This window comes from Conger conger, chromosome 5, assembly GCF_963514075.1.
Source record: "Conger conger chromosome 5, fConCon1.1, whole genome shotgun sequence".
In the NCBI taxonomy this organism is placed as follows: Eukaryota; Metazoa; Chordata; class Actinopteri; order Anguilliformes; family Congridae; genus Conger; species Conger conger.
The window spans coordinates 57,157,831-57,175,052 of NC_083764.1; the positions used below are offsets into that span (position 1 = coordinate 57,157,831).

General features: G+C 44.0%; 2 protein-coding genes across 2 annotated transcripts in view; one reads left to right on the forward strand and one right to left on the reverse strand.

Moving 5' to 3' along the window:
* The window catches only part of ccdc24 (coiled-coil domain containing 24), a 25,544-nt gene extending 17,783 nt beyond the window's left edge, over positions 1–7,761 (reverse strand). The window contains exons 1-3 of the mRNA XM_061242731.1: positions 7,640–7,761; positions 7,021–7,253; positions 3,644–3,810 (exon numbers count right to left, since the gene is read on the reverse strand). Coding sequence (XP_061098715.1) covers positions 3,644–3,810; positions 7,021–7,188 — 335 coding nt within the window. The 5' untranslated portion in view covers positions 7,189–7,253; positions 7,640–7,761. The remainder of the gene's footprint in view (positions 1–3,643; positions 3,811–7,020; positions 7,254–7,639) is intronic.
* Positions 7,762–8,282: 521 nt separating this feature from the next.
* zgc:113531 (uncharacterized protein LOC541359 homolog) lies at positions 8,283–15,617 on the forward strand. The gene is made up of 3 exons (XM_061243581.1): positions 8,283–8,899; positions 11,384–11,513; positions 13,900–15,617. Exons 1-3 carry the CDS (start codon positions 8,558–8,560, stop codon positions 14,085–14,087), a joined length of 660 nt encoding a protein of 219 aa, XP_061099565.1. The 5' UTR covers positions 8,283–8,557; the 3' UTR covers positions 14,088–15,617.
* Positions 15,618–17,222: the final 1,605 nt, after the last annotated feature.

Genomic DNA, 17,222 nt, shown 5'->3' on the forward strand with positions numbered 1-17,222 from the left:
AGACCTCCAGGACATACATACAGTGCCCTCAACATTACGTTTTGGACAACATTAGAGTCATGGATAACTTATTTTTAGGTTGTCTTTACAAGCGATATTAAAACTCTTTGCATTTCAATGGATCTCTATGGGAATTGGGAGGCGGCACTAGATTCAGCTGTAAATTATGCTGATACAGTATGGAACACATTTGTCGGCTAAATGGCTTTAAGTCATCAAGGGTCCGCTGTATCGAAATGAGCCTCAAATCGCCGTGCTGCTTCCAGATACGCAGTAGATACACAGCGGTTTGAGGTTTGATACCTTGGACCCTATGGAGGGTACTCTACAGGCCATGCAGTCTGGAGAGAAGGAAACGGGCCAACACAACAATCCTATGACAGGAGCGGAAATACTTATAGCTTATATGTTATTATACTTATACACTGTGTTTTTTCTTTCTCTCAAACAGTCATTACAGCCGAACTCCTATTCCGCAACGCTGTGTGAAATGAGCGGACTTGTTGCGCCACGCTAGCAGATTACACCTTTTCCGCAGCTGACACAAATAAGCAGGTCTGTAAACCCGTAAGACGAGTACTTCCTGCGAAGAAATCCGCAGCCTCCGCGTGCGAATACGCTGCTGAACCGAACCCCAGCTGCAAAGCCGCTCCACCACGCTAAACACTGATCAGCGGAGACAGAAATAATAATTAGAAGGCCGTGTAGGGTGCAATTTAATCAAAGGGGAAACGCGGTTTTGGCCTAAACTCTCGATAGAGAAGGTGGGTTATTTCGGGGGGGGTTTTTTTTTACCCCTCGCTTGCACAACTTCCTTTTCATTTTCGGTCATCTGTCGGCTGCCGTGTCTTGAAACTGCAGGACGCCAAGAATATATCTCACGGCGCGGTGCAGCTAAAACCAATATACAGCTTGGCATCTCGGAGCAGAAGTTTTATTTTATGCACCCTGTACATTGCTGAGCCGCCGCCACAGAAATGGCCGCTTTGATGTACGACTACAGCGGTGAACCCTGTTGTGAAAACGCTCCGCTCGCGCGGTTAGACTCTGTATATATCCGTTAGCTCGCGCTGCGCCAGTCGTTGAAAGCGCTCCGTCACTTTTACTGCTGACGGCGTACATCCCCCTCGGTTTCTAACAGACCCTTGAAAGGAACGAGGCGGTCGCCGTTCGAAGCAGTCCTCTCTTCCCCAATTTGTCCGTTTATGTCTTCTCCTTTTGAGAAGGTGCAAAGCGAAGGTCGCGACCCCCCCCCCCCCCACACACACACAACCGCAAAAGACGACGAACGCTATCGGTGTCAAACGTTTATTGCCTGTGACAAAGGGTAGACACAGAGGCTCATGGGAGAGTGTCAGTGTCGGGGAAATGGATTCTCCATGTGACACATCAAAACTGTTGCGGTAGTCTACAAACCATAGACCTCAAATCAAAAAAGTATCTACTCTTAAGTCGGGCACAGCAGAAATTGTTAGGTTAAGATTGCTTTCGAAAGAGGGGAATGCATCAAAACACTATTTCCCGCCTCGTAAAATCAAAGAAGATCTTTTGGGAACATATCTGGTTCATTAGTTTTCAATGGCCTACCCCATCCTTTTATATACTCTGAGTATTCTGTCTGAAATGTATCACTACACGTCCACCCATGATGCTTTGCAGTAAACAATGCTGTAAGTGTAACCCTTTATCGGTCCTCTGGGTCTGATTCTAATGTCAAAGCAGAGGATTGAGATCATATACACTTCATATGAGGGCTATAATTCACTGTTAAAGACATGAGAAGACACAGACTGCAAAGCAGGAATCGTGTTGCATTGCCATGCAACTGGAGTCAAAACCGTGTCTCTGGGGGGGAGGTTGAGTATGAGCTCGAACTGTGGCTGAACTGGGTCCAGCGCAGAAAGCTCGCTCAAACAATTAGGGCTGTCACTGGATTTTGGATCAGGAAAAAGGCCTCTGAAGGCCGGATACATTTGGATCTTGGTTTGGAAAATCTTGCGTTAAGCCATGCATGGAAACGCGACGCATCTGGAGAAACATGCGACATGCGCGCGGCCGGACTCCCACTCCCACATACGGAATGCGCGCTGACGTGTTTTTTCCAGTTCGGGCAGTTCTATAATAATCATGCAGTGAGTGCAAGTTATGAACTTGAATTATTTCATAACCATCACGTTCAGGTCATTACTTCAAGCGTTCAGGTAAATGACGGGATTCAAAGCTCAAACAACATGCTCTTGTCATGGTACTTACAGACTTGGCCTATCTACTTTGTGTACTGGAAATACTGTATGTTCATCGCCTTACAACCAATCATATATGAATTGTACCTTATCTGACGTGTTCGGTTGTTTGTTGTTTGACCTTGATATGCACTGTTTTGTACGTTGCTTTGGATAAAATTGTCTCCTGAATAAATTGTAATGTGCTACCTCAATAGGTTGTGCAATATATGAACTTTGAGTCCAAAAGTTTTGATAAGGTGACACTTAGATATATATGGAAATTTTCAAAATCACTTTTGCTGAAACGTCATGTTTTTAACCAGCACTGAATGCAGCTCTTCATCTGACCTCAGCTGAAGGACACAGGTTCGACTCGTTACCTCGCTCCAGTTCCCCGCCCTTTGGGGCTGGAAGCGCTCCCCCACAGACGTACGACACTCTCCCTCATCCCAATAAGCGTCTTTGAGGAGTAACATGTGGCGGACGACAGGAAAAACGAACGCGGTCCAAACAGCAGGAGGGCTTTAGCTGCGAACATTGCGAAACGGGCCTCAGTCCATTCCCACAGCCTAAGTAACTACGGCTCCTCCATTCCACCCAGAATTAAGAGCTGAAAATCCGACAGGGGCCTCTAAGGCAGCACACTGCGCCCCAGTGCAGCCTTAGCCTTAATCCTGAGAGAAGTGGGCTAACGTTGGCGCACTTAATAAGTGGTTTGAGCGCCCAGCGAGTCATCGGGAGGATGAATTAAAGAGGGAATCGCACGCTGAACGGGAAATTAGAGAGAGAGAGACAAATACAAGCTCTTGTTTTAGATGCAGGCACACACCAAACACTACTGTGGAGACGCTGAATGTGGCCTTCTGATGTCATTGAGATTTTAGCCATTTTAGAAATATAGACGATGATGGTAAGAATTCAATGTATAAAACAGATATTTGTGAATACACGTGCGTTCTTTAAAGAAGACATTTCCCAAATGTACCCTTAAAGTACAATAATGTTCTATTTGGGTATTAATAAGTACCTTTCACAAGCAAAAATGTAAAAATTAATTATATATTGCAGGTACAATTTTATTTACCTATAGGGTAACACTGCAGTATTCGTGCCTGTTTTGGCAATTCCTTTTTTTTTAGAGAGTGCATGCTGTAGTACTTAATGTGCAATGTGTCCTCACAAAGCCAGGACACATTGACACCACTACAGACAGTCTCAGCATTCCGGGGCCAGTTCAAAGCTGTTAGCCGAGCCAAAGAAAAGGCTGTCCGCACCCTCTGAATATGTCTTCAAAGAGATATAAAACATGTGAAGTTTGACTTGAGCGGCCCATGGATTGTTGTGGCCACAGAGACCGCCAGCAGCACTAGCCAGCTCTGAGTGTCAGCTGTACGGACTGGGTGCTTTGGGTGACTCACCTGCCCTCTTCGGCTGCCTTCTCCTGCAGCGAGAGCAACAGAAGCCGAATCTCCGCCCTCAGCAGGTCCTTCACGACGGGGGAGTCGGCCAGGGCGGGGCGGGGGGGCTCGGCCCTGCCGCCCCGCGTACGACACACGTCCTTCCAGATCTGCACCAACATCTCCACCTGCCAGACATCCGCACAGGACACAACCCCATCACACAGAAAAACACTTTTCTCAATACCTCAGCAGAAATGTAAGTTCATTACAACAACTCCTGCAGATGCAATGTCGTGGAGAGCCACCGCCAGCAGGCGTTTGTATCCAGATTGAGAACAGCAGCGGAAAATGAAATATCCTGCTACTGTCTTTCTCTCTCATGACATGATGTAAAGGGGGAACCGTGAACAAACTGAAAAACTACATCTGAGGTAAAGACTCTCCTGGGCCAGTCAATATAAAGCCAATATGCTACACCGTATAAGAGTTGGATGTTTCTCCTTATGGGCCACTGTAAACTGGTTTTAAACACTACCTTGAGGGAAGCAGTAGTTTTCGGCTGTAAAAGCGCACACGGTGTGGAAGAGCCTGGGGCTGTGGGGAGCTGTGCGGTGAGTGTGGTGTGGGGAGCATGTGTACACGGCGGATCTGGACTCCATTAACGGTGTCTGCACCTGAGCAGCTGCCATTCCCCCTCTTCCCGCCCCCCCCCCCCCCCCTTCCCGGGCGAAGCGCTGAAATGCACTTCAAAGGCTCCGGCGGTCCGGGGAAAACGCTAAACCCGATATCCCGATCCCGACGTGTATCCCGATCCCGCGGCGCTCCGCGGAACGCTCCGGCGCTCCGGCGCTCCGGCGCTCCGCCTCCACCCCCAGCCGCTGCGCGCTGCTCCCAGACCCAAGCTCCCGCTGACGTCAACGCGCACTCAGGTGTGCGGTCTGACATCTGTCACCGCGCTGAGTAATGACAAACTCACCCGCCCGTGAGTCGCAGATCAACACGACGGCGATACGATTCAAAGCTTTGGCAGCAGATATTGTTTATGATTTCCTAAGCAAAGACGACATATTAAACGTGAATAATACATGGTACGTTCCCCAAAGGTGCGCATACCTTAATGTAAACACCATGAGGTATAAAAATGGCCTGGGAATTCTTGGGGAACACATTGCGTTTCAAAGTTTCAACAGGAGTCCCAAAAGCACCAAAGACACAGGTTAGTTTAGTTTTCGATATTCTCAGGGTCTGAACTGGAATGAGTTCACCTCTCCCGGCAAAGTCACGCATTCAAACAAGACATAAATTACAAAAGCCAGTCTGCTCTCTCTAAACCAGGAAGGCATAGCCGCAGATGGCCGACAGAGTTCGCAAACAGCCTCACTCTCTCGACGACGGCTTGCAAAAGAGTATTGGCTTTGGCCAAGATCCAACACCGTGCCAGTGGCCTCATATCCTGTGCTAGACTTGAAAGGAGATAAAATATTTTCAGTGAAGTGGCTGGCTGAAGGTCATGCCCTCAGGGAGGGGGGGGGGAGAGAGGGGAGGGGGGGGTCTATGTAATAGGCCTACTGTACGTCTGCTGCTGTTCAGCTCTGCCCATAAAGGAAGTGGGGGAAGGGAAAACTAACCATGATGGGGAAAATGAAAGGCACTGCCCCAGGCCAGTGGACTGAATGGGGGTCTGTGCCTTGCCTCACTGCATACGACAGTCCTAATTCCTCCCTGGATATCACAAGAGCATTATACCATAGAGCAGAAACATGCCGCCGTGTTACTTAAAAGTAGGTACTACACTGAGCCTTATCAGTTAGGGCAGATTGGTCATCTTAAGCCCACGCTTGCTCACTGACCTTACAAGCTTGTTTTAGACCAGAGGGTGTTTTTTAAGGAAACCTTCAGAGCAGGGGTCTGCCCTCGCTGCCCGTTTCATAACAGAACTATATCATTATTGATTTAGAAGGCATATAGCTAGCACCGCAGCACTGCTTGAACTTTTTTGGCCTTGAAGCGGCGAGGAGGTCCTTCAGTGAAAGCACAGTCCATTGTAGTCAATTGCTGGGAGTCCTGCCGTGCGACATTACTGACAGTGGAGCAGGGGTGTCGAACTGTGTCCCCAGGGGGCCGCAGTGCCTGCAGGTTTCAGTGGTTTCAATTTAGTGGCCTTGAGAACAAGGTGAGTGGATTCTTTAGCCAGCCAATGACTTGAATGAACCACGGGTGCTGAGAACAACCAAAAAACCAGCAGACACTGTAGATACCCATAGTAACCATCATGCAAATGTCAGTATGGACACAAAAATAATAAACGTGTGTTGTGTCAGTTGTTCTATACCCATTAACTTATGACTACTAACACTGAAGGCAGTGCACTGTGGGTCACTGATACAGTGACACACATTTGGCTACATGTATTCAAAGAAACATTGCATCATAATATCCAATCAATGGCAAATTTAACCTTTTCTTTTTGTCAATACAACATATTTATAGTGATGCAGACTAGCTCTGTGTGCATGAGAGATTCCGTATTGAACACACTTAATGGGAAACAATGCCTCTAAATTAGATCAGGCTTGAGTACCGTCTGAAAAATCCGTTATACCGCTTAAATATTCCACAGAGGCGGAATAATGACCTGCCAAAGATGCTTACAGAGACAAGGCATTCAGTTGCTCCTCACTGTCTGATTGGATGGCTATAAATAAGGTAGCAAGAATGATGCAAAGTATGTGCCAGTCTGAGAAATACAGTTACTTTATTTGACATGAAAACATAGCCTCCAGAATTGAGCTAAGAAACATTTTCCATCCTTGGTTTCTCTGGCCTAATGTCCAGTTATTCCAGACATATCCTTCCAAAGCAAACATCTCTGCAAACTTAGCAATTTAAGTCTAGTCTATGGCTTCAGGCCAGACAATCCGCTTCTCACATTCTTAAAAACCAAGGGTAGAAGGAACTGCAATGAAGCAGAACTTCAAAGTAGAATGATTTATTGTATTGTGTGTAACGCTGTATTGTGTCATGTACATGTTTTTATTCTCAAGTTCTCTCAAGATTAAACAAAAACATAATTTTGCCAAATGAACTTTGGGCTAAGCCTCTCCATACAGGTAAATGTGAAAAGGTTTTTTCTTTTATATCCAAAAATAATATTTATTTCTGCCCATATTCAATTACAGTTCACCCAACATGTTGCTACATAGCTGTTCCTATTTTGCTGATGTGTGTAAAAGCATAATGTCATTTGCAGATCTGAAATATATCCAGGACACACTGCCATGAGAGTAATAAAGAGAAGCAGATGGAAACAATATTAGAGTACATTAAAATTAAAAAGTATAATTCACTGGCCATGCCCTCGCTATGAAGCCAGCCTGTATGTGCGTATGGCTTACCTCGGAGTGAGTGTCTAACCACATGTCAATCAATGGGCCCCCAATAATGCCCCTGATCTCTGGAAGTTCAGACTCTGGGATATGCTCCTTCAGCAGATACCACGCAGGCGGTGCGGGTTCATAACTCTCCATGAAGTCACTGTTCCCATCGTCTGATTGATGAGCCATTCACCCGGCCAGCCTCGCCCTCAGGAAACGGGTGAAGACCATGCAACTGAAATTCCCCAAAACATCTGTCCCATGGGATGGACGTTACGTGGTCAGACAGGGAGCCAACGTATATTCTTAAAGTAGCTAAGATAACATGGTTATGGTTCCTTTCTTTTGAAAAGCATCGTGCTTTTTAAAAAAAAACATCCACGAAAAATTACTTATCTTGATAAAAATGTATTTAGCTCATAGTGTCGCTAGCACGTAGTAATGGCCTGATTAACATACTACTACTAGCTAGCGAGTTTTTTAACGGATGAACAATTCTTAAGTAGGCTACCTGGTATGACTTTTAAACCGACTATGACTTATAGATAGGTGTAAATATTGCAAAACGCATTGAAAGTCAAAAATATGTTCTATTGGAATAGGGGGCGCTTGCTAATGTTCGCAAATTGTAAATACTCACCAGTTTTTAATGCAAGAGTTGGTTCCTGTATCCAGTGTAAACATTCTTGTCTCTAGGAAGAAAATATCGCGAGATTACAATAGCCACTTACAGCTGGCAAGTGAAGCAAATGCGTTGTTTCGTCACAACTAAAAAGTGGCGTAGTGTGGCATTGTAGGCGGTCATATACGCTGCATTTCATGGTGTAATAAATGAATACAAATACAAAACAACTATTTACGTTACATGCCTCTTGTTTCCCATCCGAACTGTACCTTGTTAATTTCTTTATGATAATCTCCGAATTAATAAATTAATGAAAAAATATCGCAGTTGGCTAGTCCATGTGTTTTGAATGGAATATATAAATTACTGTAGGTTATGTACTTTGTTCATTGTTTAGACATGTAGGCTAGCAGTTACTAAACAAAACATTAACTCCCAAAGCAAAAAAACTAAAAACGCTCAGGTTCATTCACCGTTCAAATTCAAATTGCAAAAGCAAAAAAGGAGATCCTAAATGATATAACCACATACACAGGATACCGCTCAGTGCTTTTTTGGAAAACTCGCCAGTGAAGGATCACCAATTTGGATAGGCGTCACGTGCAAATTGAAACCCTAACCCCCGGAGGCGTAAAGAACTTCAGCAAGTAGAAGTTCCTTCAGAGTCGATATTACCTGCATGGGAACGACGCTACATCGAATATGTTGAGGAAATACAGTGTATGAAATTTAATATTTTGGACTGAAGATTGCAAAGAAAGGAAAACACAAATGCCAACAGAAGTTGCAGCACTCACAGAGTTACAACTATGTAACCGGAGCTTTCAAAGTTGAATTTCTAATGAGAAACAATAGAGAGACCTAATTAATACACTAATTCTGCACTCTCCAACTGTACTTTTCTCAGTTATTTTCTATTTTTTTGCGACGAAGATGAGTGCGCACGAAGTTTATTCAGTGAAGGCGGTTCAGTTTCTGCTGGTTTTGGTGTTCAGTGTCCAGTGCGGTTTGGCATTCTCCGTCGCCGGACAAGTGAACACCTGTGATGCCAATGGCAGCGTGTATTACGTGGGGGAATGGTACTTTCTGGACTCGGACCATTGTACACAGTGTGAATGTACCGCTGAGGGGTCAGCATGCGCGAGGACGGAGTGCACTTCTCTCCCGGCAGCGTGTATTCATGTCAGCCACTACCCGACTGATTGCTGTCCTAGGTGCGAGAAGATAGGCTGCGAGTACAGGGGAGAGGTGTACGAGCTGGGAGAAAGCTTCCAGGTAAAATTCTTTCATGGGATTAAAATAAAGACTGTTGCATGTTATAGGCTAATAGCCTATTTGATACTTTGTGCACATTCCAGATCATTATTTTGTCCAACAAAGGGGCAGATTAGTCGGTTACTTCACAGCTGAAACGTTGTATGAAATTGCATTTGTAACATGTAGCCCACCGTGTGAAATCAAGTCACCGTTCTTTGCGCCAGCTCGCTTAAATTTACTGTATCCTTCTCCCGATGCTGTTGTACCAATTAGATTTCCAGATTTTACAAACGATTTTCCATGCTGTTGCATATCAGCTTCCAGTCTGGTGCAGCGAAATAAGCTACAGTAAAATATATTCTCCGTGAAGTCCCGTTTAATTGTAAAATAAGGCACTTATTTGGCCGCAATTAAGTTGATTGGCAAACTGTTGTTGGCAGAATTTTGGCTCTCCTATCCCAATTACATCGCAAGGGGAAAAAGTATAATATTTTTATGAGACCAGTCTTATATACACATGCTGTATCAATTTGGAGGTATACCATGTAATAATAGCAACATATGAAAATAATATCCGACATCATCAGCATTAGATCACTTATTTCCATTTTTGTTTAATTTCATTGCTGCCCCCATGAAGACTCGTTTATTATATAGTAGATATACTCTTTGATAAAATATGTACAACGCCTAAAAAAAACGGGAAAGTTTGCCTGAAGTTGGCAAAAGGACTGAATGTTTGAACAACGTACGGTGCGACACCTTGTGGCTTAGATGTACATTACACTACCCCACACAGACTTTCTGGACATGCATAGCATTAAGACGATGCCATTTTTTCCGCCAAGGGTGGAAACAATGTCACAATTCAGCAAAAAGTTATACAATTGATTTTGCCATTATATTGACTAGGGGCGGCCTGTAGCGTAGTGGTTAAGGTAAATGACTGGGACACACAAGGTCGGTGGTTCCGCACAGCTGTTGGGCCCTTGAGCAAGGCCCTTAACCCTGCATTGCTCCAGGGGAGGATTGTCTCCTGCTTAGTCTACTTAACTGTACGTCGCTCTGGATAGGAGTGTCTGCCAAATGCCAATAATGTAATGTAATGTAATGACTCAGATACCATCTAGTTTCTTGCTATAGGCAGTCATTTTGAGATGCCTTGTATTCATTGCATGCAAATAGGCTTTTTTCTAAATGCTCCAATCTGGTTTTTTTTACCTCAATTATAGTCAGCCTTCCGAACATGGATATCGTTGTTGGTAGGATATCACACTTTTTTGTCGTTGTTATTACCTTAATTATGATCAACCAAACTAATCAAAGAACGCTAGCACAAACTACTGTTAGAAAAATGTCCTCTTCAATGAGGATATCTACAGATAACGGCTTAAAGGGAATGTAAAATCCAGCTACGCCAGCTTGACCAGCTCGAAAACTGAGCCGGTCAAGCTAGTCAGCCCTATAGTGTTCGTTGCTTGTCTGAGCTGGTAGCTGTTTGACCAACAAAACATATGTTCACAACATAATTGAGCTGGTCAAACCATGTCAAACTTGGAGCTGGTCTTAACTGGTCAACCAGCTAAACCATGTCGAGCTGAGAGCTGGTTTAAATTTTTTCTAAAATCTAGTTTGGGCTGTTTCTCTTCAGCAGGGAATGCAGCCTGCTGTGCGCCTTGATTGTAAACAGTCCATGTGAGTAAAAGATCTCAGAAGAAACCAATCGGCAGGAGTCGTTCAGAGACGCCCCTCGTGTTCTGAGGGATTCGAGTATTTTTGTTGATGGGGAAACTTGCGTCATACTCACGCCGTTTGACACGCTGGGGAGAGAAAGGGGGCCCGGATCTGATGGTGTTTTTTACGGCCCATTTAACCCGACCTTGTCTCCGTAATTAGGCGCTGGTGGAGAGGCCGTTAACGCTTGATTATGAGCACGTAGGGCAGGAGGAGAAACCCCCAGAGTGCATCTCCACATGTTCAGTTTGTGACGTTTGACGCAGAGCTGTAGGCCTGCTCGGTTATGCCACAGGCTATAGCCTACCATTGAGTATTCAACCTTGCTCAAACCAAGATTATCCAATGGAAAACGGGAAAAAAAATACTGTATAAACTCTTCTGTAAAGTCCAACTATGACCAGCTTGAAATGTTAAAACATAGCTTAAGCTGGTCAAACCAAGTATGGAGCTGGTCTTACCTGGTCGACCAGCTACCAGTTGTTTCAAAACCTACCTTGAGCAATTTTTTTCAGCAGGCAACAAAACTGTTGGACTACAAAATAATGTCTGGTTGTGATGTTATAATGTCTGATTGTTCTTAGTGGAGCAAATAAATGCTCTTTTACACTGCAGGTACTGTAAGTTTAGTTTTCGATTTTTTTTAGCAGCCCAGCTATTTTGGTGAAGCCTAATTGGACCAACTTTCCACCACTCTCACAGTCACAGTCTAAGGTAGAAACGGAGTTCACACCGTCTGTGAAAGTCTGCGGTTTGTGTGATTGACAGCCCTCGGAGTGTGAGCAGTGCACGTGTGACAGTGATGGCATCGCCCGCTGCCTGGTGGCAGACTGCGCCCCCCCGCCCTGCGTCAACCCCATCTATCAGAAAGGGAAGTGCTGCCCGGAGTGCAGGGAGGGTAAGTGTGGGAAAACCGCCGCCTCTAAGCAGACAACTTACCGCTCTGCTCAGTCACTCCCGTTTACTCCAAAATTACTATAACTTAAAATTCAAGAAGTCAGTGTCCTCACACCCATCCTCACTGCTGTTTGCTATTACCAGTAATGATTGATACTTCAGCATTAGAATGCTCGAGTAAGAACACTGTAATCACGTATTTGTGATCTTGCTCATTAACGAGTTAATACATACCTCGTTAATAATCATTAATAATGAATACATGAATAATGCGTGCAATTTCGGAGTTGGACAGGAACATGACCTCTGATTATCTGTTATGTCTAGAATCCCATCACTTGGGGTGTGCTTACCGTCTCTTCCTGGTATAAATGTATTCATCATTAACGACGACGGGTCAGTGAAGCTAGGAGGGATGTGAGTAGCCCATCCAGTGAAAGATGCAGGCATGGCAATGGAAAATGGATGTTATGGTTATCACCCTCCCTCTTTGCGCTGAGTGCAGGGAGATCTTTCCTGAGTATCAAAGGTCAGGACTTCAGATGAATGCCTCCCATGTTCAAGATTGGGTGCTAATAACCATAATGCCAATATTCATCCCAGAGCCCACTGCCCACTCCCCCTTCTCCTAGCACTTCATCATTGAGCTGATTGAATTTTTCCAAACACGGGACCAATTGATGCAAAAAAAACAGCATCTCTATCAACAGTCTGCACTAAAGCTGCCGTTCTGACGTTGAGTAGTGGGAACACTGCCCCTGATGGCCAACTAGCCACTTCCAGCTGCAAGATTCATGAGGCGAGACACCAGCTCACACAGTAAACCTACCAAGTACTATGATTCTCTGCCTCGCTGTGGCTGCTATACCTACTGACCCCAATCGCTTGCTTTTTAGGTGTTCAGGCCTGGTCTTTTGGCCAATTTTCTTTTGTATTCCCACTGAAAAGCATCTTTATGACAGCACCTGTGTAAAAAGCGCTATACAAAATAAAATTGAATTAAATCTCAGAACAGTGCACAGTGCATCAGGCAAAGCACTTGGTCACTGACCATTACCCTGGGATCGGTTAGGGAGTGAGAGAGCCATCTTCTGTAGAATATATGGAAGCCTCTCTCTGTCGCAGGAAGAACCGTACTTGCAGAAATACAAAGCACTTCCCCGTGTCTGATGAATTACCTGAGAGAATCTGCTCCTTCTGTACAAATCGGACTACCCTCAGCCTCCACGCTTAATGGCCGGTTGAGGGGGGCGTTCTATAGTCCCCACATGATTCATTAACTGCAGTATAAGAACAATCCCGGATAATGATGCCCTACTGAGAAATTCATCTCATCATTTTTATAGCAGTAAGCATGTGGTGTCAGCTTAGCATGCAACAATATACAGAGGCAATATTTCAACCCAGGCAAACGGCGACCAGAGAATGAGAAGCAGCTACATCAGCACAAAAGAATTCGGCTTCTATCTCATTTCAGGAAATGATTGCTTCTTTTCCCTCGGTAAACTTGTACATAGACACTGTCTGGGGCATTAGGATGAATCAGCCGTCATGCATGACATGTAGTACGATGCATTTACATTGTTACGCATTTCAGGGGCGTTTGTAATCCATAATGTATGAGATTAGGTCTTTGTTGCACCTTTTCATAGGCATAATTATGTGACACAAAGAAGACAGTAAAACGCATAATTAAATACTTACCATTGTTGGATGATACAACTGTCTTTATCCCCACTTTAAACACCAACCGGAAAACAGCTTTGTCTTACTCAGTACAGCAGTAATTCTGGGAGAATTTTTTTTTTTTACTGTTTGCATATCAGTAGTTTTATGAACTGAGGATGAATTCACATACTGGTCTGCCTGGTTATGTAGCTTCGGTCACTGGGTTGCATGCGTGTTCATATGCACACGTATGCCCGGGGCGAGTACTGCCTACATGTGTACACGCAGCAGAGCCCTTCACCTTCCAGACCCTTTCACTCTCAGAAGGCCACTATTCTAATGCACAAACTGTGTCCATCAGCCTTTTTCCACCATAGCTAACAGTAAACACATACCACTAAGGCAGTACATGTATTTAGTCGTCCCCCCCCCCCCATCTATTTAGATGGGGAAAGCAGATAGGGTAACAGATAGGGAAGGGATCATGGCAGCAGAAGGTCAACCCCTTCTCCTCTGACCTCAATCATGAACACATTTTTGCCTGCAGTACTGACTGCTGCTCAGTGGATGTTTTTAGTTTTTTTCTCTGCAAACTCTATATTTGCATTCATAAGCGGGTGTAAAGGTCTACCTAATAAATTGCTCACTGAGTGTATGTTGGTGTGTGTGTGTGTGTGTGTATGTGTGCGTGCGTGTGCACCGTCTTTCTGAAACTGTAGGTCCAAACTGCTACACGGATGCCTCCCGGAACAGAGTGATCCCAGGGGGCGAGCCCGTTTGGATCGACTCCTGCACCAAGTGCCGTTGCCACGACGGCCAGGAGGCTGGCTACTGGGAGGGCAATCGTGTGGCCATCTGCGCCCGCGTTCACAACTGTACCCCCGAAGAGGGCCCCCAGCCCAACTGAGCTGCCAGACGCAAAAACCAAATACCAGTGGGACTCAAAATGAGAGCCTTCAAAGCACTAGCCCCTAATTCAGCGACACATCACTTGTGTACCAATATATATTTGCCCCCTAACCAGTTCCAGAGCGACCTCATCAGTTGTGCTTTAGTTACCTGGATGTTTAAATGCTATGCGGTCTTTTCGGAAGGTTACAGCAGGTTGCATCATTCAGTACATTTTGAATGATGGTTTGCATTTCCTCCCCAAAGAATTTCGAATGCCAACGGAGAAAATGTAGAGCCAAAAAGAGTACTTATACAGTGATGATTAGACTCCTCCTCCAGAAGAGAAGTATGTTCTCCACACTCACAGCAGAGCTTTTTTCAGTACAAATAAGAATGGTGAGACGTCCGGGGAGGTTCTATTAGTGACTTGTTCGACCAATCACCACCCCCCAGTCAGTCAATCGTTTTATAAAAACCTTTCACAGAAATCAAGTTCTCCCTGTTTTATATAGGCCTATTTGTTTTTATTTACTGCAAATGATAAGAGTGACCATCAATATAAGCAGTAGGACAAGAACGTCTTGTGAACTGCATTACAGTTTCTAGTTCCATGACTTTTATTCCCATCCTTAAAAGACCAAAGTGCAAAAACCAAAATATTTGAGACTAGGAATTTGGAGTTTGTAAATGTGTATGTGTGTCATTATACACGTCCATGCAGGCATGGAAATAGCTCACTACTTATAAAGTCATTTAGGTAAGTAGAAGTTAACATAAATTCATTTTTAAATTATATTTTGTAGATTTGATGGATTATTTTAGCAGGTTGACAATTTTAGAGAAATTATGTCCAGCAATGCTTAGGACTGACTGAAGAAAGTTTTTGCCAAAAATTTCAGAATCACACATTTATTCCTGTATAACAATAATGCACAACACTAGACTTAAATGCAGATGTCTTTAGATTGGCCGCTGGTAAAAGTTATAGATTTTGATTTCATTTAGGTATCTTTCTACTAAGTAGGTTATATGCAACTTACCTGAGTACACTAACAAATGGACCCCAGTGGTTAGGTTATCCAGTCACACTTTCCCTTCCTCTAATATTATTCCAACCCTAAATCTCTATGTAATTACACAGGTAATATGCAGTAGTAACATTGTAGTTACGTAGCTGTCAGTCATACAAATACAATGCCCACTAACATCCGGTGTGACATTAATTGGAGCTTTGAGAAAGAGCTATGCATATTGTTCAACTGTCACTCACAAGATATCCATTGGTCTTTCTCCATGCTCTTTCATTAGGAATTAAATGTATCTTTTACAATAGAAATATTTGTACTGTTTTACAAATTAGTTTTTTCTCTGCATATCTCTTTAACAATTTATGTTTTGTTCTACGTGACTTGTAAATAATTGTTTACACAGAAAATTATTGTTTTCATCACAAAAACCCTGATAATGCATATTTCTGTTTCACCAAGTCATTGTAGCAGAGTTTTCTTTGGTGTGAAAAGGCATTAAAGAGGGAAAGCTATCAAGATCTGTTGTCTGTTGCATATGTCTTCATAAGAGATTGAGGATATAAACGGCTTGCAATAATAATAATTTTGTCTGCATTCTGACATAGTATTTCAGGCTTCATTAACCACTTAAAATATAATTGTCCTTGACAGTTGTCACTTTGAGCCTGTTCATCTTTTAAGTGATTTAATGCCGTTATAACCTGGAACAGATGTAACTGCTCAGAATGAAACCAACAGCTGTTCAAGAGTGAAGCTATCCCGGAAAAATCTACATTTTCATACCTTTAGAGGGGCAATTTCTGCCTTTGCTTTCACCAGTTTGGCGCTTTGTAATTTCATACATAACCATAACGCACTGGTTTCAAAATAAAAAATGTCGTTTTTACTGGAAGCTGATGCAGAAAGTCGTCCCCATTATTCTGGCTACTGCGACCCTGTGGACTGAACGGCGATAAGAACAGGACCTGACAGGAAAAGAGGCCAGTAGTTGGAGCTGCGGCAGGAGCAGGCTCTGAAGAGCGAAGCGCTGAATACCAATGATCCCGCGGTAAACAGGATTATCACGTCCGCCGTCCCCCGGGAGACATGCAAACCAGGATTCCATAAGGAACGTCACGTCAGGACATCGGAAAACCATCTGCTGCTCAAAGAACACGAACAAACTCGCATTGTTTTTTTTTTTTTCCCCCATCTGATTTATTGATTGTATACAAAAAGTAGGTTTGATATGACATTATGCATTCTATATAAGATATTACATTTGACATTCAATGTACAAAACCTAGATAGATACAGTAAATCTTTAAAAACGGGCTCGCGCTGGGGGCCTGAGACGGCCAGTGGAGGTGCATTACCAAAGTGTTTCATCCTGTCACAGGGTACTTGGACACCGGGAGGCGCAACTTTCAAGCGGAATAGATGAGACCGAACAAATAACTGCGCTGGATTCAGGGCGGGGGGGAGGCGAGAGGAATAGAACAATGAGAAAATGGCTCTCTTTATCACCGAGGACAGTTCTAGACAGGCAACCAGCTCCGTTCACCACTGCCACATAAACAGCAAGGACTGATGGGAAAGCTAGTATAGAAACGAGTATTTAAATTTCAGCTTGTCATTTTCACCAGAGCCCGTTGAAACCTGACGAAATCGCAAGGGTTTGGGTCAGTTCGGGCCCCAATTCTGTCATTTTATATCAGACTTGGTTGGGGTTCATATTTTGAGTACAAAGCACCGTGCAAGCTGGATGGGAGTAGGCAAGCTAATCTAAAATAAGATATGCGAGTGACAAAATGGATGCCAGTGGAGAAAAAAGTCCTTGAATGAAGTGAGGCAGCAGCCATTAAAGGAAAAGTAAGGACATGGTTTTTGATCGAGCTGCAAAGGAAAGCATGGGGTTCTTAAAATGCAAATAAGGATACCCAGTGCAAGTATGGCAGCCGTAATACAGGAACATCAATGTTACGACGACATAATGTCACTGCACAATCCACTGATACACCCATGACCTCAACTGCACCTTTTTCAAAGATAACATTGATGACACCCGGCACTGACGCACTGATTAAAGCTGGGACCGCCTCTCAAAATGCTACAATGCACAGGCTCTGGTCGGTACGGTCACC

Excerpts from the sequence above, each read along its gene's own strand:
- zgc:113531 (XM_061243581.1), top strand. The coding sequence starts at position 8,558 with ATGAGTGCGCACGAAGTTTATTCAGTGAAGGCGGTTCAGTTTCTGCTG. Across the intron at positions 8,900-11,383 it reads AGCTGGGAGAAAGCTTCCAG|CCCTCGGAGTGTGAGCAGTG; the intron begins GTAAAATTCTTT and ends TGTGATTGACAG. Across the intron at positions 11,514-13,899 it reads CTGCCCGGAGTGCAGGGAGG|GTCCAAACTGCTACACGGAT; the intron begins GTAAGTGTGGGA and ends CTGAAACTGTAG.